Here is a 21,405-nt window from a genome sequence, read left to right as displayed (position 1 = left end):
ACGCTCCTAGGCGCGCCCCGGGAGATTTCCTCGGAGGAGCCTCCTCTTCTCAGCTGTTCACCCGGGAGCAGAAGAGAACCCCTGGATCCGCGGATAAAACGGTATGTTTAGTAACGGGGCGGCTGGTGAGACGCACGGAGACGTCCGGCGCGCAGCGCAGTCCCCAGGAGGAAAATAAAACAAAAACAAAAACAAAAACAAAAACAAAAACAAAAACAAAAAAAAAAAAAAAAAAAAAAAAAAAAAGGGGGGGAAGCTAAAAACTTCCTTTAGGTTGTCTTAAGAATTGGGGAATTCCTAGAATGTAACAACTGAAATAGCGCTCTGTGTCTTGTTTGTTCTATGTGTTGTCTTGTTACATGTTCAAAACTTGGAGTTATGAAATGTATGTTGAAAAATAATAATATTCTGGTAATTCGTGGCAAATAGCGGAAAACTTAACACTCTGCTTAAGACCAGGAAAAATGTGGGTTTTTTTTTTTTTTTTTTGTTTGTTGTTTGTTTTTTGGCAATTGTTCATTGAAATGCATACTTTGTGAACTGTCAGTGTTCCTAAAAGTTGTACATAAGTGCACGGTACCGTATAACATACTGCTTGTGTGACTGAGGGCTGCCCGGAGAGTGTGAATGGTGTGATTGAGATGCGCATTTTGATTTTCCGTGTATAGCTTAATTATTTTGACTGAGTGTGAGTGCAAGAGTGCTTGAGACATGCGTTTGAGTGCAATATGAGCAAGGAGCTCTATCCGTGTTTCCGACCTTGGGTGGCTAAGGCGACCGGAGAAAAAGTAATTAAAATTGTAAAATGGGAAATGGAAGGAGTAAGCCCTGTGAAAAATCGCCCTTGGGTTGTATATTAAAACATTGGAGTGATATCGTAGGACATGGTGGTACCGAAAATAGAAGGAAATGGATTAAATATTGTAATCAGTGGTGGCCTTTGTATAAATTGGGGAGTGATGCGAAATGGCCTCAGGAGGGAGGAACGTTAGATTATAACACTCTCCTGCAATTAATGTTGTTTCTATGTCACTTGTAAGCAACTTATAGCATCCTTACCCCCTGGGGCATCCATCGCTCAAATGATAGAGGCATGCGCAAGGGCTCCTTTGGTTGAGGAAGAGGAAAAGGCAAAAATACATGCCAATGCTCTAGCAGTAGCTCTAAACAACAACAAGGTACAAGGCTGAGGGGACCGGGGTCCTAAGCCAAAATGTTATCAGTGTGGACAGGAAGGTCACTTTAAACGTGACTGCAAAAAGAATCTAGGAGGAAAGTCTCTGTTGAAAGGAAATTGTTTGCGTTGTCAAAAATTTGGTCATAAAGCAGCCGATTGTCACTCAAAATTTAGAAAAGATGGTACACCCCTCTTTGTTCCGGGAAACGGGAACGGCCGCGTTCTGAGGGACGCGGCCAAGAAATATCCCCAGAACCCAACAAAATTCATGGCTGCCTCGGCGAGCTGTATTCAGCCACCAGAGGAAGCGCAGGAGTCGATTTGGCCGTGGCAGAACCTGTAAATATCACTGATGAAAAGGTACATGTACTTCCTTCTACAGTTAGTGGTCCTTTGGGTTATGGTTTATCTGCACTCCTTATAGGACGCTCTTCTGCGTCAAATAAGGGGATTTTTGTTCTTCCTGGTTGTATTGATGCCGATTATACCGGACCTATTGGAATTATGGTAAAAGTTTTTTCTCCACCTGTTCATATTCCAGCAGGAAGCACTATTGCACAGCTCATTCCATTCCAAGCTACTGTCCCTCAAAAAGGAGAAAAGGACAGGGGTCAAGGTGCATTTGGCTCAACGGGTATGCCTAACATTGCCTTTTGTCAACTTATTGGTGCCGAGCGGCCAAAATGTAATGTTAAGATATCTGGTCCACAAGGTGTAAAACTTCCTAATGTTTCAATGATGATTGATACTGGTGCTGATGTTACTGTTCTTCCTTTTTCAGTTTGGCCTACCATGTGGGAATTAGATAGTGCGGGTTCAACCATTTCAGGCATTGGGGGAAGTCGTCTGACACAGGTCAGTAAAAACTTCATTCTTTTCACGGATCAAGAAGGACATCAAGCATGGGTAAAACCTTATGTCCTACACACATCCTTGTCCTTGTTAGGTAGAGATGTACTTTCCCAATGGGGAATGAGAATCTCTACAGATTTTTGATTGGGGCCATTGATAGCAGCTCTCGCCCAACCTTAAAATTAAAATGGAAATCAGAAACTCCCGTATGGGTTGATCAATGGCCCTTACCTCAAGAGAAGCTGCAACACATTCAAGAATTAGTCCAAGAACAATTGGATTTAGGCCACATCAGACCTTCTGTTAGCCCATGGAATACACCCATTTTTACAATGCAAAAGAAATCAGGAAAATGGAGATTATTACATGATTTAAGAGCAATAAATGAAAAAATGGTTGACATGGGTGCCCTTCAGCCTGGACTGCCTTCTCCCACTATGTTACCACAAAATTGGGACCTATTAATTATTGATAGGGATGACAGGAACAATTGGATTTCTCATATAGAACAAATGGAAGGTTCAGTTCAAGTTTTGGAATTAAGAGCAGTGTTAATGGTATTTCAGGAATTTCGCAATGTCCCTCTTAATGTTGTAAGTGATTCTAAATATGTTGTTGGAATAGTTTCGCGTCTTTCGCGTTCCCTTTTAGGGTCTTTTACGAATGACAGACTTATGGCCCTAGTTATTCAGATGTGGAATGAAATAAATTTTAGACAATTCCCTTGGTGGATTACGCATATCAGAAGTCATCTGGATTTACCTGGTGTCTTATCAGAAGGTAATGCTTATATAGACACTCAGGTGGCATCCCCAGTATTACAAAATTCTCCTCTAAAACAAGCAACAGAGTCACATGCCTTTTTTCACCAATCTGCCCGGTCTCTCCAAAAACAGTTTGGTCTGTCTCGTCAAGACGCTAGGACTGTCATAGCGGCCTGTCCTGATTGTGCCAGGTTAACACCTCTTCAACAGGAAGGTACAAATCCTAGAGGGTTACAACCTCGACAAATCTGGCAAACTGATGTTACAGAATTCACCCCATTTGGAGTACTTAAATATGTCCATGTCACAATTGATACCTGCTCGAAAGCTATTTGGGCGACTGCTCATAAATCTACCAATGCTGTTGCCTGTATTCAGCATTGGACGTCAGCCATGGCTGTGCTGGGCCACCCAGATGTGGTAAAAACAGATAATGCCCCTGCATATCTTAGTGCCAAAATAAAGACCTTTTTGCTGCAATGGCAGGTGAAGCACGTTACCGGAATTCCGAATAATTCTGGTGGTCAGGCAATTATTGAACATGCCCATCAATCATTGAAACATTACCTGTCTGTTTTTCGAAAAGAGGGGGAGAGGAGTCCTCATGTAATAGTGGCAAAAGCATGCTATGTACTGAACTGGTTGAATCCCAGAACGGAACGTACTGAACAGCCGATTTTCTATCACTTTTCTAACAATCCCAACGATTTTTCGAATCGTGACATAGCTGTCCAGGTATTTGACCCTGTCTCAAATTGTTGGTCAGGACCTCATAATTTATTAACGTGGGGTCGGGGTTATGCATGTATCTCCACAGGGGCAGTGACCAAGTGGATTCCGGCAAAATGGGTTCGCCCGTGGATTGAAAACCGACCCACTGAAAAGAAACAGCAGGGTGACTACGACAGGATTGACTCCTAAATGAACAGGAGGGATCAGTGGGCTCAGTGGGCACAGCATCGAGAAAGGTTATTCCGACCGCCACGACCAAATGAAGAAAAGCGGCTTGTAGATAAGTTAACATACATTATTCTGCCCATCTTGCAGCAGTTACCTCGGGAGATACAATGTCAATTACCCTCCGGTGAATTGTCTTTGTTACACTGTGACCGTATTGTGCGTGCGTTGCAGGATCTTTTTGGGCAAGGACCGATAGAAACAGAAAATTCTTGTCCTATATGTGCTACTTCTTGTAATTCAACAGTTACTCTATATTGTGGATATTGTAAAAGGGTTGGAGCATATAGGCGGAAGGTTTTCCTACGTTTTGGTTCCGGTGGTTTTTCCCTTCTTACTGGGACACATGCCCCTACTTTTTCAGGTATAAACGAGGCCTTACAATCTTATGAAGCCTTCGAACAGATATTTTTAGCAGAACATCGAAACGAACTCATCTTCTGGGTTCGCATTATCAGAAAAAGTTTTGAATCTCATATAATACAACATCATTGTAAATGTGAACGATGGCATTATTTTTAGGAATAGGCCTAATGAATATTGCTTTTGCTTCTGCTTTGCATAGTATATTGTTGTTTGTTATTCTTTTGTTACTTTTAGTGCCTTGTCTTTTACAATGTTTCCAAAGCTGTATGGAACGCAGTATTAATGCTGTATTTAAAAAGAAAGTGGGAGGTGTTGGGGCTTTTGCTGTATTGAATGATTATACTGAACTTTGAAGCAAGTGGAAAAATACTGAAGAAATAAGACGAGGGCACGATCAGAGCAGTGGAATGAAGAGGGAGGAACAGGTTGCAGGTGCTTGCACAAAACCAAGGCCAGCAGGACGCGATAAGAGGAGCTGGGAAACAACAGAAAAGAGCCTACGTGCCTGAAGAAGTAGAAACAGAGATCTTGCCAATAAACAATTGTTAACCAATCATATTATTATACGCTTGTAGAATAGCCAATCATATTATCACACGCTTATAGAGTGCCTTATAAAAGTGTACCTAGTTTGTACAATAAACGGATCAGATCTTGAACTCCATGAGTATTTGAATCTGACTCCCGCTCGCCCAGAATGCCCGCAGCACTAACCCTAACCCTTACCCTTACCGAAACCCTAACCCTAACCCTAACCCTAACTTTAAACCTAACCCTAACCCTAACCCTTACCGAAACCCTAACCCTAACCCTAACCCTAACTTTAACCCTAACCCTAACCCTAACCGAAACCATAACCCTAACCCTAATCCTAACACTAACCTATACCATAACACAAACCGTAACCCTATCCCTAACCCTAACCCTAACATGAAACCTAACCCTAACCATAACCCTAACCATAACCCTAACCATAACCCTACCCATAACCATAACCCTAAACCTAATACTATCCCTAATCTTAACCGTAACCCTAAGCCTCAACCTAACCCTAACCCTTACCCTTCCCATAACCATAACACGAACCATAACCCTAACCAAAACCCTAACCCTAACCTTAACCCTAACGATAACCCATTCCCTAACCTAACCCTAACCCTAACCCTAAAACTAACCCTATCCCTGATCCTAACCCTAACCCTAACCTTAACCCTAAACATAACATGAACCCTACCCCTACCCCTGACCCTATCTCTCACCCTAAACTTAACCCTAACCCTAACCCTAACATTAAACCTAACCCTAACCCCAACCCAAAACCTAACCCTAACTTTAACGCTAACCCTAACCCTAACCCTAACCCTAACCCTAAAAAACCCTAACCCTATCCCTAAACCTAACTCTGACCAAACGCTATCCCTTACCCTAACCCTAACCCTAACCCTAACCCTAACCCTAACCCTAACCGAAACCTAACGCTAACACTAACCCTAACACTAACCCTAACCCTAACCCTAACAATAAACCTAAACCTAAACCTATCCCTAAACCTAATCCTAACCCTAAGCCTAACTTTAAACTTAACTCTAACCCAAACCTTAACCTTAACCCTAACTTTAAACCTAACACTAACCCTAACCCTAACTCTAATCCTAAACCTAACCTTAACCCTAACTTTAACCCTAACCTTAAACGAAACCTAACCCTAACACTAACCCTAAACTTAACCCTAATCCTAACCCTAACCCTAAACCTAAACCTAACCCTAATCTTAACCATAACCCTAACCCTAACCCTAAACCTAACCCTAACCATAACATGAACCCTAACCCTAACCCTAACCCTAACCCTAAACCTAACCCTATCCCTATCCCTAAATCTAATGTAACCCTAACCCTAACTCTAACCTAAACTTAAACCTAACCATAAACCTAAACCTAACCCTATCCCTAAACCTAACCCTAACCCTAACCCTTACCTTAACCCCAACTTTAAACCTAACACTAACACTAACCCTAACTCTAATCCTAAACCTAACCTTAACCCTAACTTTAACCCTAACCCTAACCGAAACCTAACCATAACACTAACCCTAACTGAAACCTAACCCTAACACTAATCCTAACCTTAACCCTAACCCTAACCCTAACCCTAGACCTAACCGAAACCCTAACGCTAACCCTATCCCTAAACCTAACCCTAACCAAACCCTAACCCTAAATCTAACCCTAACCCTAAATCTAACCCTAACCCTAAAGCTAACCTTAAACCTATCCCTAACTCTAAATCTAACGTAACCCTAAACCTAACCCTAACCTTAACCCTAACCGTAACCCTAACCCTAACCCTAACCATAACCCTAACCATAACCATAACCCTAAACCTATCACTTACCCTAACCCTAATCCTATCCCTAACCCTACCCATAACAATAACACCACCCATAACCCTAACCCTAACCCTAACCCTAATCCTATCCCTAACCTTAAGCCTAACACTAACCCATATTCTAACCTAACCCTAACCCTAACCCTAAACTAACCCTATCCCTAACCCTAACCCTAACCCTAAACCTAACCGTAACCTGAACTTTTACCCTAACCCGAACCGTAACCCTAACCCTAACCCTATCCCTAAACCTAAACCTAAACCTAACCCTAACCGTAACCCTAACCCTAACCCTAACCCTAACCGAAACCTAACCCTAACACTAACCCCAACAAAACCCTAACCCTTACCCTAACCGTAACCCTAACCCTAACCCTAACCCTAACCCTAACCCAAACCCTAACCCTAACCCTAACCCTAACCCTAACCTAACCGTAACCCTATCCCTAACCCTAACCCTAACCCTAAACCTAACCCTAACCCTAATCCTAACTGACGTACCGAATTAGACTCTGTAACTCGAAAGTTATAAAGTAGGTATGCTTATTGCGCGCAGATGCACGGGGGATCGCTCCTCCAGAAGCGTGCATGCCCAAAGTGACAAACCATCTCACATTTATACAATAAAACAAATGAATATTCAATTAACGCCTATACATATTCGTTACCTAAACCCCGCTTTGTATGTTAATTAGCTTATCAGTCGGTTTCCTGGAATGTGGTGGTCTTGCAGGTTTGTAGGTGATTCATGTCCTTGTGACCATCTGATCTTCTCCAGCAAGGAGACTTAGCACTCCCTCCCTCTAGATAGCATTTGAATGTCTCTCATCCTTTTCTCATTCTCTTTTAAATAGCCCCTTTGTTAGAGGAAGAAGGGCAGGCGTCTCCTCAAAACTGTAGTTGTCTCCTCAGAGACACAATTGGTGTGGAAAATAAAAAGAGGAAAAGATTTCTTTTGCCAGCCATGTCAAACTGTAGCTTATTAAAAAAAAATATTAAAAAAAAAGGAATAAAAAAGGTCATCCTATTTCCCCAAATCTCTAGAAAGAGCTAGATAGATGTTTAGGTCTGATCACAATTCTCTCAAGTTGCTAGCTTTTATGTACAGTTGAAAGTCATAATAAACACATCTTTTTTTGTTTTATTTTGTTTCATGGTCTTAATAACTTGTACAAGAGTATCATATTTTCTATTATTCACCACTTAAACAGCATCAGTTTCTAAACAGCAAGGGCTTCTTTTCCAAGTATGAGGAATAACTTCCCCTCAAGAAGTCAGTAGTATAAGACCAACGTAAATGAAATCACAATCAGGCCCAAGTAGACGATCAAACAAGAGAAACGCACAAGAAACACCCTCCAGGAAAACTAGTACAGGAAAATATCTCTTTTAAATAACTGTACTCTTTTTGCCATTACAGAAAAGATAATTTAGGAAAAAAAATTAAAGTTGCAATGGGTTGGTTTTTTACATTATCATAGTGTCAGCAGGAAGGGAGAGGTTAAATGAGTTCCTAAACCTTATTTTTCTTCTGGCTATCTCACTAAGGAGACTATACTCAGATCTGCATTGGGTTTACATTCCTGTAGCTATTTAAATATAATTTACCACATACAAATAATTTCCTATAACCCCTTTCCCCTCTGCACACATCCAAGGAAGCTACAGGAACTCAGAGATTTGCCCAATAACCCAAATGCAAATCTGATTATTGCATCACCCTTGGCAATTTCCCTTTCGGGTCAGATTTGTGGAATCTCCTTTCTATGTTCATATACAAAATGGAAAAATGTGCAAATAAACCTCCTATATTCACTACTGAACCTGAAGAAGATAAGCACACTGGAAGGTAATTAACTGTTAATACACACCAAAGGATATTTAATTAAAACCAAGAACAGCTCTGCAATGTTTATATCCAGAAGATGCAGTAACACTCAGCCTTTCCATTACACAGCATGAGGACCCTATGCCTCTGCCTTCCCTACTTTCCATCTTTTGTCCACTCTGCTTCCATGTGCATGAGTACATGGTGAAGGTGTAAGAGTCGGTCCAAAGAGAATGATATTGTCTCAACATTGCCAACAGAAACCTGGAGATGGAATGGGGTCCTCATGGACACTAAGACACAAAGACCCTGGGAAAGAGAACTGCATGGTACGAGGAGTACTATGCTGCTCCCTGCTACCTGGGACTGAAAGGAACAACTACAATAAGGCTGCGTAACTGCTGTCCAGAAGATGGATCACTGTGGATAACTGGCTAGCTGAAAAAGTTCATAGACATAGTCCAGCTGGCTGGACAAAAATGCACATCGCTCTCAGCTTATCTGAAGTAAAGCAAAATACACTGTCTTTGGCTGTTTTTGTTACACAATAACAGGAAGATTTCGGTGGGAAAAGAATGTTGCAGGTGGGAACAGATAACTACAGAAGAGAAACTAGGGGCGGACTTGGTATTTAGGCAACTAACCAATAATGAGCTTAACTTTTGTAATATGTATGAGCTAATTATAACAAGGCATAAAAGGTGACTGTAAGAGACAATAAACGAAGTCTGCTGATCACTCATATTGAGTGACTGTGTCTTCCCTCCGTCGCGACAGATCACAACCACTGTCGTAGCAACGAACCACAAAACTTGAACTTCAGGTGAACTTTCTTCATTATAATATCATTATAATACAAAAATACACCTCCTGGTCTGAAGCTACCTGCCTCTAAGGCAAACCACGCCTCAGGCACTCCTCTTTAGACATGCATGGTAACCTTGCTCAAGAAGGTGGAGACTGGCAACAATCCATGAGCCAGAGGAGGAGCAAGGTGTGTTGCTTGGCATAAAAAGATGGCTCCTTAGCAACCAAACTTTGGAGATCTTCCCCACCAAGGATCACAATGATCGGAAGGACCGGCGGGACGCTGCCTGGACCTGGGACCATAGGGATGCCTTGGACCCGTGGTGGTAGCTATAATCCTCTTTCCTTTTCTTTTTATTTTACCTTTTCTTCCCTTCCTGTCACTCACTCTATCGCACCCCACTTTACAGGAAAACAATAAAGCTGTGCTGTTTGATTAAAGCATAAACCCCTTGGTGTGGTCGCCTTGATTTTTTGTGCTTTGAGATCATAGTAAACGAACTATCACGAGTCCACTGAGTGGACCATGACAGAAGGTCTTTACTTTTCAATATTTTACATATTACATCCATGTTTCACTAAATTAAGCACTCAGCCAAGCCATATCTTGATTTCTAGCACCTGTTTCAGTCAGTATTATCTGCCAGTTCAAAGCACTAATTTATTCTTGCTCTTTCAGCTCCAAAATACTGGCTGTGCAGCCAAACACACAAATATCACTACAACTACTGTGCCTATTTGAGAACATATGGATTTTCCCCCTTTCTTTTCTTTTCTTTTTTAAAATAGATGGACCACCTTGATCTCATGGCACAGAACACTACATTGCAATACTTGACTGTGTAATACATCTGGCATTTGGGGGCAGGATTCCTGAGCTAGAGGCCAGAAGCCCTTAAGCAATGATTCTGGGGGGTGAGGGGAATCATACAAGTTGATTTAACAGTGCTCATTTTTACTTTGCTGCACTTAGCTTTCAGTTACTGACTAAACAGTAGAAATGCATTGGACTAGTAAACAAGAGAAGGCTGTTTCTTTTAATCTATCTTATTGTTAATAAATGAAGACCATATTATAGTTCAAGGGTTCAGTTCCAGCTTCAGGTATACAGGTGCACAGCAATGCACACGTGCCTTAAAATATCAGCTTTTTCTTGCATATGAGCAATATACAGATGTTTCAAATATACGATGAAGACTTGTATTTTTGAAGCTGGAATGAAGTTCTGTATGATTCCCTAAAGGAATGGCATCTTTGTAGAAGTCAAGTTATTTTTTATTTTTTTCCTCATTCCCTTACCTCATATTTTGCTCAAGGACTGAAACAACTAAGTTTAAAAAATAAAAAAAAAAAACAAGCAGAAATGAAACCCAAGACATTAATTCTAAACAGCAAAATTAAAATCTTCCTACACATGAAAATATATATATGGTCAGCACTTTCTATAAAGGGCTTTTTACCTCAGAAAACTGCTATTTCTGTCAGATTCAGAATGTTTACAGCAACTGAGGTGATGCTGAATAAAAATAACAGAAAAAAAAAGCAATTAAGTTGTATTTATGGTTATAAAACCTTCCTCTTTATACAGGAAGTTTATACAGCTAAGAAGAATTTATTTTTTTTAAATTCTAAATTGAAAATTATTCCTTGTAATTTCATTCCAGCTATTTCTAGTAAAACCCTGCAATACACAATGGGTCAAAATCATTACAAGTCAACATCACTGGGTGAACAACAAGGATGAACATCTGGCATTCATCTTTCATATTTAGAATACTGTAAATAGAAAAATAAATAGCATAGATCATGAAAAACAGGAGCCAAAGATTTTCTTGTTCTCCCTCTGGATTCATGGGCAGAGAAATAAAGTGGCTATTGTAAGATATTGTGCATCTTCAGTACACAGAAATCACAGAATCATTTAGATTGGAAGGGACCTCGTGAGATCGCCTAGTCCAACCCCACTGCTAAAGTTGGTTGTCCAGGACTGTGTCCAGTCAGGATTTTAATATCTCCAAGGATGGAGACTCCAAATCATACTCCATAGCACTGTTTTCACTTGTGAAGTACCATCTCATAAATCTGCTCCCTCAGTAAAGCATCAACAATAGAAACTCATAGTTTCTACCAGTAATAGCAAAAGTTGTGTATCTATATCTTTCTAAACTCTGACAGGAGACTACACTCCTTACTGTAGAACTGTTACTTAGCCATTAAGGAGTTTTACTGGAGGCTTCAGGTTTTCCCAGACAGAGTTACTAACAATCACAAATAGGGAAAGACTTCCTACATAGTACAAAACTGGAGTGATTGGAGAAATGAAGAGAAGCAAAAGCATATTGAAAATAAATAAGGAAGATTAAAAAATTATATACAACTGGAACTGCTCAGTAAAATCCTTCACTTTAGCTCCTACTGAACTCCAAAAAGAGCAGCTAGGACCATGTATAGCCACATCATCTTTGGAGAGAAAAAACACTGTGCAAAGGCTGGAAGACTGAACTTAATTCTATACAAAGGAGAAAAAGCCTGAGAAGGAACAGTACTGCAAGGTCTATAACTGATAGAAAGCTTAGAAATAACTAGATTAATAGGATATGGAAAACTTAGTATAATTAAAATTCTCATTGTGTGTACAAAAAGGAGTTTTACAGTGTAACTTTGAAAATGAGGCGAGGAGCTCACAGTATTACTTTGCAAATTAGGCCCGGTCCTGAGGCTCTTTGTACTGATAAGGTGGACCTGGGATGCTCTGTGTGCCGATAAGAAGACACTGGTATGCGAACATCTGTGCTTTGAGATAGGAAAACTAGATCTGTCCTGTTTTGTGGTTTGGAAGAAACTCAAGACACGACTGAGTCTGCGCGAAGAGTGAAGGTGAAAAGTTCAGAGATAGGGAGACTACTAAGCCTTCATCCTCAACGACCCCCACCAGGAGACAGTGTGCAAGTGCAAATGGGAGGAAACTTATGATAATGACTTCTCAGTAGACTAATTATCCTAACCCAACCTATTCTCGGACATCCTATCAAATATGTACGAATGTATACTTTAAATCACACGTGCACAAAGAAGTTGGGGCAGCAGGTGCTTTTGGAATTATCCACCCTGATGCCCGCCGGTGAATTAAACATACCTGCTTTATAACCTATCCTTAGTTATGGAGTTTAATTCTGCATGTCAAGACATGGTCAGCCGTCACTGACTTTTGTCTAAAGGTTTACTTAATTGACTACCTCTATATGAAACTATAAAAGAAGAAAACTAATAATTCAAATCCATGCATGGAATGTTTTTAAATATTTTTTTCCAGTTTTTATAATGACTGTTAGACAGCATGTCTCCATGTATTTTAGGAATTCGTCATAAGAAACTACAAAGCTTTAAATGATAAAAACAAGTGAAATCCTGAGTTATAGAGTTTAATTCCGCACATCATAACCAAAACAGTATTTTAACCAATCAGAATATTCTTAAATAGCTAGCTGAGAAGCAGAAAACTTTGCAAGCACAGTTTTACCTGACTGCTCATAGGTTGAAGTGCATAATTCACTGTTATGTTAACATGAGTCATGCATAAAAATCCATGAGTATCAAGATGAGAACATATTCCATTAGACACAAAAAGGAAAGCAGTTGCAGACACAGTAAAATCAGCATCCCAGTGGACATAACTCCAACAGGTCATAGGGAGGTCAGCTTTGAAGAAAAAATCCAAATGAAATATAAACATGGCATTATGGAAACCAAATCTTCCAGCCAGCACTAATCTAGGCATCTGCTATGGAGCATAATCTAAACAAAGGAATCAGTTCATACACCTGGAAGTCATCATATTTTGGAGCCTCCTAACAGTTACGCATAACTGAAATATTTGCTTGTATGTAATACCCTTTAAATTTGTTGAGCAGTCAAGAACTGTTGCATGCATACACCATGCATATTACTACCTTTCTGAGGAGCCACCACAAACACTATTTAGTAACAGATGTTGAACCATCTCTTCTCACAGAAAAAATAAATCATGAAAATAGATGGAGTCAGGATGAGGAGTTTTCCTTAATGCATTCTCTGTTGAAAGTAAGTTTGAATGTCCATGGAATTTAGAGTTCACTCTAAATACCCAGGGTCTGCTGAAGAATAATGAGAAAGGAATGTCCATTCTCTACAAAAGAGTCCACTTAACAAGTAATAGGAACTAGCAGGTCTCAAACCACTCATCAATACCTCCATATGACACAACTCCAGCAGCAGCCTGCCCTACTTCTGAGCCAGCCCAACTGCTTACCTACATTCCTGTTCCTGCTCAACAGCAGTGGCATAGGGAACAAGAAAGTAATGTAGCTTTCAATTGTTCTATTTCACTCCTGAATTTATGCACCAAAATCTGAAAGCTCTCTAGTACTACAAAAAGGCCCATTTTGAAACTGTTTATAACCAGCAAAATCCCCAGGGTGCAGGAATTCACTCAAAGCTCAGGACAGAGGAAGAAAAGAATGGTGCAAACAAAGCAGTGCCCTGTCTAAGCATACACGTTCCAACAGAAAAGGAAACAGACCACTCCAAACAAGGATTTATAGTGAACATTCTAGCACAGATATTAGCCACAGCATGATAAGTTTGGAAATAATAATGAAGATTAGTTTTCTGGAGCCTCAAGTAAATTAAACTCCTCTGAAATTTGAAAGGCAAAAGGAACCATGCTCTTACAACTTAGGGGGGGTGCCAGTTCTACAGAACAAGATCTTCCTCTTGCCCTTCCCATAGTAGGTAGAGTAGGGGCACTTGTCATGTATTAGTATGGCACAGTTTTGTACAAATGCTGGGTGAAGGCCTGGCTACACTTAAGTAATTCCAAGTTCTGCCACTTGTAAGAAATGGCCCAGCAATACATGTCAATAGAGGGGTTAAAAGGTAAACATTGGGACCTGGATCTAGGGGACAGGAGAACAAAGGAGTTTCAAAATGACTGTTAACTACTGCACTGGACTACACAAGTCTCTGACATCCAGCCAAGAGAATACCAAATAAGGAAGAAAAGGAAACTGAAGGATGACTGGAGGACAAAGCCTGGGAGGAAGACTGTGAGCCTTCAGCCCAAGAAACTAATTGTAATAACCTTGCCTTTCTTAGAAGTAGTGATGAATATGTATTAGCCTAGGAACATAAAAAACAGCAGCCAGATGTAACACGTGTGCGTGTTAGAGGAGCCTGGACTCCCTGCACACCCAGCGCTGTTTACTTGCCTTTTATTAACCCCGTAAATAAATCATATAAAACTAAAAATTAATTCAGAATTTATAACACCCTTTTCATTATAACTGTTATTGTCATCATAGTTATTATTGTTCTTTCATTCTTGTTCTATTTCAATTATTAATTTTTTCTTATCTCAAGCCTCAAGTTTTATGTTCCTTTCCAATTCTCCTCCCCATCCCTCTGGGTGATGGGGGAGTTAGCGAGCGGCTGTGTGGTACTTAATTACCAGCCGGGGTTAAACCACACCACCTAGCATACTTGACACAATAAAATGCATTTTGCTTGGTATATGCACTAGGCTAAGATTCTGATTGAAGAAAGAGCTCCAGAAGGGAAACATGGAGAGCTTGCAGAATTCAAAAGGATCTTGCTTAACAGTCTTAGACCGGAAAGAAGCATCATCAGCAAAAAGTCAGCTGCTGTTAGCATTCTTGTCCAAAACAAGTCCTTGAAGCAAGGAAACAAATTTTTAGAAGCTCCCTACTTGGTATAATATCTAGGATTCATATGTATAGGGATGTGGAAATTGGAGGGAAAGGAACAAGATTCTTGAAGCCCTGATTTCAGGGCTCGTTTACTGGTTCTGCATAAAAGTACAGGCTTGATGGCTCCAGAGAACTCTTCTAGAAATTGGAGATTATAGAGGGGAAAACACACATTAGAACAATGATGCAGGAGTCACTGTATGAGAAATTTTTCATTACTCATATTTACCAAACACACACTTTTTCCTTCCACTAGGAAACTAATAAAAGTAGCTTTCATATGCCACTAAACCATGGCTTATAGTAATGTTAGATCATGAGTCAACACTATGAAAGAGCAAGGGAAAAGAAATAGCAAATATTTATAATAATCATGATAAATAAAGCAAAAAGAATGCCAGTACAGATGTTGCTTTTAAAAGTTAAAGATAGCATCAATTGGAGGTTTGTTTGTTTCTTTGTTGTTTAAAACATTCTGAAACCAGCAAACTCTCCTTGTTATATTTAAATTATACATTGCTTCTTAAGAAGACAGACATAGGAAAACAAGAATGTAGCTATCCACTGCTCATTTTGTTCTTTCTGTCTGTACTGCACATTTACTACCTGATTGTTTAGAAAAGTTAGAAGGATTTTCATACTTTTAGCTGTTGGTAAAAAAAAAAAAAGACTGCGCTGTGAAAGGATGGTTACAAATTCATCTTCAGCAATTGTAATATACAGATAACTATGATACCCATATCATTGACCAAATGAATCTTCAAGAAAAATATATTGTAGCTCTTTGCCAGTCTTTCTTTTAAGTAGTTAAAATTTTATATAGTTTTAATATGGAGAGAATTTAATGAAGACCAAAGAAACTCACATCCAAGAAATGGATTAGAAAATAAATAAAGGAAAACCAAATCATTCTTCCTTTGGAGACAAATTTTAGATTTTTTGAGATCCAACCAAAATAAATTGGACTGACATATTCTGGCCTACACCATCTCGTGACCCCCCTGCACTAGGGAATACTCCAATACATTTAAAAGCCATTTATGCTGCTTTCAATAAAGAAACAATAATTTGCCTTCAGTCTTCCTTAACAGATTACAGCAGCAGACTAGTATACTACAGCATGACTGCTTGGTCAACAGTCATACTCCTCAAAAGAGAAATACTAAAAACAGCAGGTTGGAAAAATACAAAGATTTTTAAAATATTAAATTCTTATGCTAAGGAGGAATTGATAATTTCTGAAATTACATCTGCGGCGAATGAAGAGACGGGACGCAGCTTGATGCAAGCAAATGTCAATTTATTATACAGAAGCACGCGTTTTTATACACTTTCAGAAGCTGCGCGTTTTAAACAGATTGGTTCTTGAAGCTAAGCCTTGCATACTAGGCAATCCTTGATTGGTGGTTAACTGCCAGCAATTAAAAGCAAGGTGTTATCTTTCCTTGGTGCCATCCTTGGCGCCACCCGTCTCCCACTCCCCTGTGCTCTGCAAACATGTCTCATCATGTTAATTGTTGGCTAGACAAGCTCGAGCACATTCCCCTCAGCTAACTGATTGCCACGCATGGTCCTGGTTTCCAGCCCGCTCCTGCATATCCCCCTTCATGTTGCACAAAATGAACCTTTGAAACCGAACGAGTAAAAACAAGGTATAAGTAATAGAACAAATAAAAAAGCAACTAAGACATATTATCAATGTCAAAATAACCCACTGTCTCTGTTCCGTGCAATTTTACAATTTCCCCTTTTTGTTTTTGAACAGCTAGTACCAGGTTTGCCATGTTCTGCAGGGCCCTTGCAAACATGACAGCAACCAAGGTAATAGCAAACAAACAATACTGCCAATTGAGTGAATGGATGCCAAAAAGGCTGACATTTTCTCAGATTTTGATAACATCTTGCTGCAATGAAACGCCTAAAATCCACGCAGCACATACCATCCAAATCCTCACAGCCACGTCCTTGAACCAACAACAAAAAGCAGTGGCAATTTTGACTCACATTCTTAACTGCCTACCAAACAAGGTGATTTAACTCTTTAATGCTTTCCCTGCTGTTACTCCGGATAAGAGAAGAACTGCTGCAATACGTTCCCATCATAGCCTCCTACTACATTAGCATCTACAGAAAGACAATTATCGACATTCAATATCATCTTCTTTTGGATTAACATTATACATAGGTGGAAGGGCACACCAAACAAGAACTGGTTCAGTCAAAAAGTTCGAAACATAGCATGCCTTCTCTGAACATACCTCTGGGGTCATTCCCTTCATTCCCTCTCTTTTTTATGCAAAGAGAAACACTTTTACCATAACAGAGAAGTCCCTATTTACATCTCTGAGCCCGGACAAAAACCGCAGCTGTATGCTCCACCAGGCTCAGGGCAGAAATCATTCATGCAGTTACATAGCTATATATCTCTACAAGCATGCAGACACCTATTAAACACTAGATAACCATGTTTATCTTTCCTACTCTCCTTCACAATACCTAGCTGTTCTCTCATCTCTTGTTAGGTCAAATAATTCTCCAGTTTCCTCTCCTATCTCTCTCTTCAGACATTCTCTATCCTCCCCTTTTTTGCTTGTTAATTGCGAGGAGGCAAAGGTTTTGTGTAGCTGGGTGACCATGACCTGATTTATGTTACAATCAACTAAACACTGAATACAGAAAAAAAAAGCATGGGAGACATAAGGCAAACATCAATAAGGTGGTTAAAGATAATTATAATAAATCCTGTAATACTTTTGAGTCATGGCCCAAAGTTTCCCAGCCGTGAGAAGAGACCAAAGGCATCCCGCCCCTGGCTCTGTTGCAGATCTTTGTTTTAAGGCTTTTGAGTTTTGGATACTTTTGTAAATTAATTCACAGTGGTCACTCAGATTCACGTAACACATCCTATCAAAGTCTTCACACTTGTGTCCCTGTGCTAATAATAAAAATCAATAGCAACTCGGTTCTGTAGCAACATATGATGGACAGAATCAACATCTGTTAATAAGCCAGAAAAAAAAAAATAGTATTTGTAGTATTACTTTGTTTAGCAAGCTAGCAGCCTAATTTACTAAGCAAGTTAAAAGCGTGTACTATTCTTACAGAAGAGATTAGAGAAACAAAAATCTGTTATGCTGCATTCCAGAACTCAGCCTGAGAATTACAGTCTGCTGGGAGTTCTGCGTTACAATCATTTGACACATGTTGGGGTTGCGATTGGGAAAGTTGCCCGTTTATAATTTTCATTGGCATTATCACAGCTAGTTGTTTTAAAAGCAACCCTTGAGCTTCCTGATGTTCGACTTGTTGCAAAATATTCTGAAGCCAATCAATCAAGTTAGTATTAAAGTTAGTGACTCTCTAGGACCCTGCAAGACTGTGGCAAGACTCCCGCATCCGGACTGCCTTAATAGCCATCTCATTCATTTGCAAACAGTTGTTCCTGGGATACCTTGCCTGAGTCACAGAATCGGCACAATTAATTTCTCCAGCCAACTGCTCATAGCTAACAGCAATTCCCCGATTAAGGTTTTCAATCAAGGCCACTACACATAGCTCACAAAAATCAAATAACCACATCATATACTGTATCAGTTAGTACCATACAAAGCAATATTCTTTGATAATAACTTCCAATCACGCAGTGAGAGTGTATAAGGCTCTGCCATCACTTCAAGAAGGGACATAGCAAATGTATTATGAATCCTCCCTTCCCACACTGCTTTGCTTAACTCTTTAACAGCCTCGTATTGCACAGGCTGCCACTCTGCAGGTTGATTTGTCTGACAAAATACTGAACATGCCATAGCGACTCCCAAAACCCATCACTTAAGTGTTTCCCACTTGCATTCCTGCCACCAATCCCTCAGACCCCCTTTCACCCTCCCCAAAAATACAATCAATGCATCAGGAGAGACAAGGGGTTGGGGGAAAGGTCTAGCTCCTTTTCCAGATCTATAGGACCTGGATCAAAAGGTTTATCAGTATCAATAAAATCATTGTCCGAGTTGTCCTGTTCCCGTGCTTGGTCCTGTGCTGTGAGGGTCGCTGCAGTCAGTGACAGAAGCTTTGGGGGCAGAGGAGGTGTGGACAGAATCACCATCGCTGACGGTGTCTTGAGAAGAGTCGTGCTGTCGGTGGAATTTACAGCTTCCTCTGGTTTAGCACCGTTAGTAGAATTAGTCCACACTTGGCAAAGAGAAGTCAGAATTTGCCACCAAGATGCTAAATGCATTCCCGACACGGAGTTCCCCTCCGCGGCAGCATCATACAATTGGCTGCTGTATGTACACACTTTCATTCTTTCAAAGTCCCTAAAGTTTCTTGGCTGCTCACCTGTCTCGATGAATACAGGTGTTATCCTCGGGGTTTAGGTTGTCCGCCTGGTCCAGACAGCAAGACGATCGTTCAGCCAAGCCGTCTCCTCCGGAACACAGCCCTCTTCCACGAGCTGTCTTTTTTATCGACCAGTTCCGTCCTTATTCTTCCAAGGCTTTGGAACACCACCATAGGGGTCACCATTTGAGGAGACTGAGGCACAGACTCCCGGATCTGACTAGAAGACCCTTCATGAGTCCATATACGTCTCTTTCTGGGGACGAAGCCTGATTCCCCATTACGGATTTCCCACAGCTCACCTCTCAACTCCGGAGGGATTTCTGGCTGGCTCCTGCTTCCTTTCAGCAGATCATTCAAAGTTCTGTGGGATTCGCTGCATGTTGCTCAGATAGGCGATTCGAGAGCCCTTCACGTCAGATCCTTAAACGCATCACATCAGGGTCACCAATTTGCGGCGAATGAAGAGACGGGACACAGCTTGATGCAAGCAAATGTCAATTTATTATACAGAAGCACGCATTTTTATACACTTTCAGAAGCTGCGCGTTTTAAACAGATTGGTTCTTGAAGCTAAGCCTTGCATACTAGGCAATCCCTGATTGGTGGTTAACTGCCAGCAATTAACAGCAAGGTGTTATGTTTCCTTGGTGCCATCCTTGGCGCCACCCGTCTCCCACTCCCCTGTGCTCTGCAAACATGCCTCATCATGTTAATTGTTGGCTAGACAAGCTCGAGCACATTCCCCTCAGCTAACTGATTGCCATGCATGGTTCTAGTTTGCAGACCACTCCTGCAACATCTAAGATACTTGAAAAATCTTAGTCTTTCTTAAACAGAGAAATGTTATTTGTTCTTATTCAGTCAGAAGGAATAACCACCAAAAGATTTTTCCATTTCTCTATGTCATAGAATCAGACTCCTTATATGTGCCATACACCCTATACAGAAAGGGAGAAATGCATAGCACACTGCTACTGAAAGGAAGTACTTCAGAAGTGCTAAAACCACACACTGGCTGTAGACTTCCTTGCACATGTACCTCTACTCTGCCCTGGTGAGGCTGCACCTGGAGTACTGTGTCCAGTTCTGGGCTCCCCAGTTCAAGAGAGACAGAGAAGTACTGGAGAGGGTCCAGCAGAGGGCTATGAAGATGATTAGGGAACTGGAATATCTCCCCTATGAGGAAAGGCTGAGAAAGCTGGGCCTGTTTAGCCTGGAGAAGGGAAGACTGAGAGGGGATCTTATCAATGTCTACAAATATCTTAAGGGTAAATGTCAAGAGGATGGAGCCAGGCTCTTTTCAGTAGTGCCCAGTGACAGGACAAGGGGCAATGGGCACAAACTGCGACACAGGAAGTTCCATCTGAATATGAGGAAAAACTTCTTTACTTTGAGGGTGACAGAGCACTGGAACAGGCTGCCCAGACAGGTTGTGGAGTCTCTGGAGACATTCAAAACCTGCCTGGACGTGATCCTGTGCAACCTGATCTAGGTGAACCTGCTTTAGCATAGGGGTTGGACTAGATGATCTGCAGAGGTCCCTTCCAACCCTGACCATTCTGTGATTCTGTGAAATTTACACACTGGCTCTAGACTTGCTTGCACAGGAGACTTGAACGTCTTAAAGATATACTCCCATAGCACCATTCATCTTCAGAGACAAGAATACATTTTACAGCTTGCGCAGATACACCTATAGCAAGATATGGCCCACATTCAACATATTTATTTCTCTTCATCATTTTTCACAACCTAAATGAAACTGTCAGGTCTTCATTCTTTTTTCTCTCAATTACTACACCATTCTCCAGTCCAGCTTTCATAAAGCACTGTGGTGGGTTGACTCAAGCTGGCAGCTAAGCACTGCACAGCTGCTCGTTCACTCCAATCCCCACAAGTGGGATGGGGGAGAGAAGAGGAAGAGCAAAAGCAAGAGAATTCATGGGTTGAAATAATCATGGTTTAGTAAGCGAAGGAATGTGGAAGAAGAAAGAAAGAATAACGAAACAAGTGATCCAAAGGCAGTCACCACCTCCCACAAATAGACCAACACCCAGTCAGTCTCAATGGCTACCCAGAGCAATGGCTATCTTCCCCAAATCCCCCTCCCCTCAGTTTTAATGCTGAGCATGTTGTTATGTAGCATGAAATATCTCTTTGATCAGCAATGGGTAAGATGTAAGT

General features: G+C 40.8%; 1 protein-coding gene across 1 annotated transcript; it reads left to right on the top strand.

The window, feature by feature from the left end:
• Positions 1–1,082: 1,082 nt before the first annotated feature.
• Positions 1,083–3,677, top strand: LOC121080458 (deoxyuridine 5'-triphosphate nucleotidohydrolase-like). The gene is made up of 3 exons (XM_040578467.1): positions 1,083–1,178; positions 1,352–2,032; positions 3,611–3,677. Exons 1-3 carry the CDS (start codon positions 1,083–1,085, stop codon positions 3,617–3,619), a joined length of 786 nt encoding a protein of 261 aa, XP_040434401.1. The 3' UTR covers positions 3,620–3,677.
• The last annotated feature ends 17,728 nt before the right edge of the window (positions 3,678–21,405 follow it).

The sequence above is a fragment of the Falco naumanni genome, chromosome W (assembly GCF_017639655.2).
Source record: "Falco naumanni isolate bFalNau1 chromosome W, bFalNau1.pat, whole genome shotgun sequence".
NCBI classification, from domain to species: domain Eukaryota; kingdom Metazoa; phylum Chordata; class Aves; order Falconiformes; family Falconidae; genus Falco; species Falco naumanni.
The sequence above is the reverse complement of the archived record's forward strand: the minus strand, read 5'-3'. Positions and strand labels throughout refer to the sequence as shown.

Excerpts from the sequence above, each read along its gene's own strand:
- LOC121080458 (XM_040578467.1), top strand. The coding sequence starts at position 1,083 with ATGATAGAGGCATGCGCAAGGGCTCCTTTGGTTGAGGAAGAGGAAAAG. Across the intron at positions 1,179-1,351 it reads TAGCTCTAAACAACAACAAG|AAAAGATGGTACACCCCTCT; the intron begins GTACAAGGCTGA and ends CTCAAAATTTAG.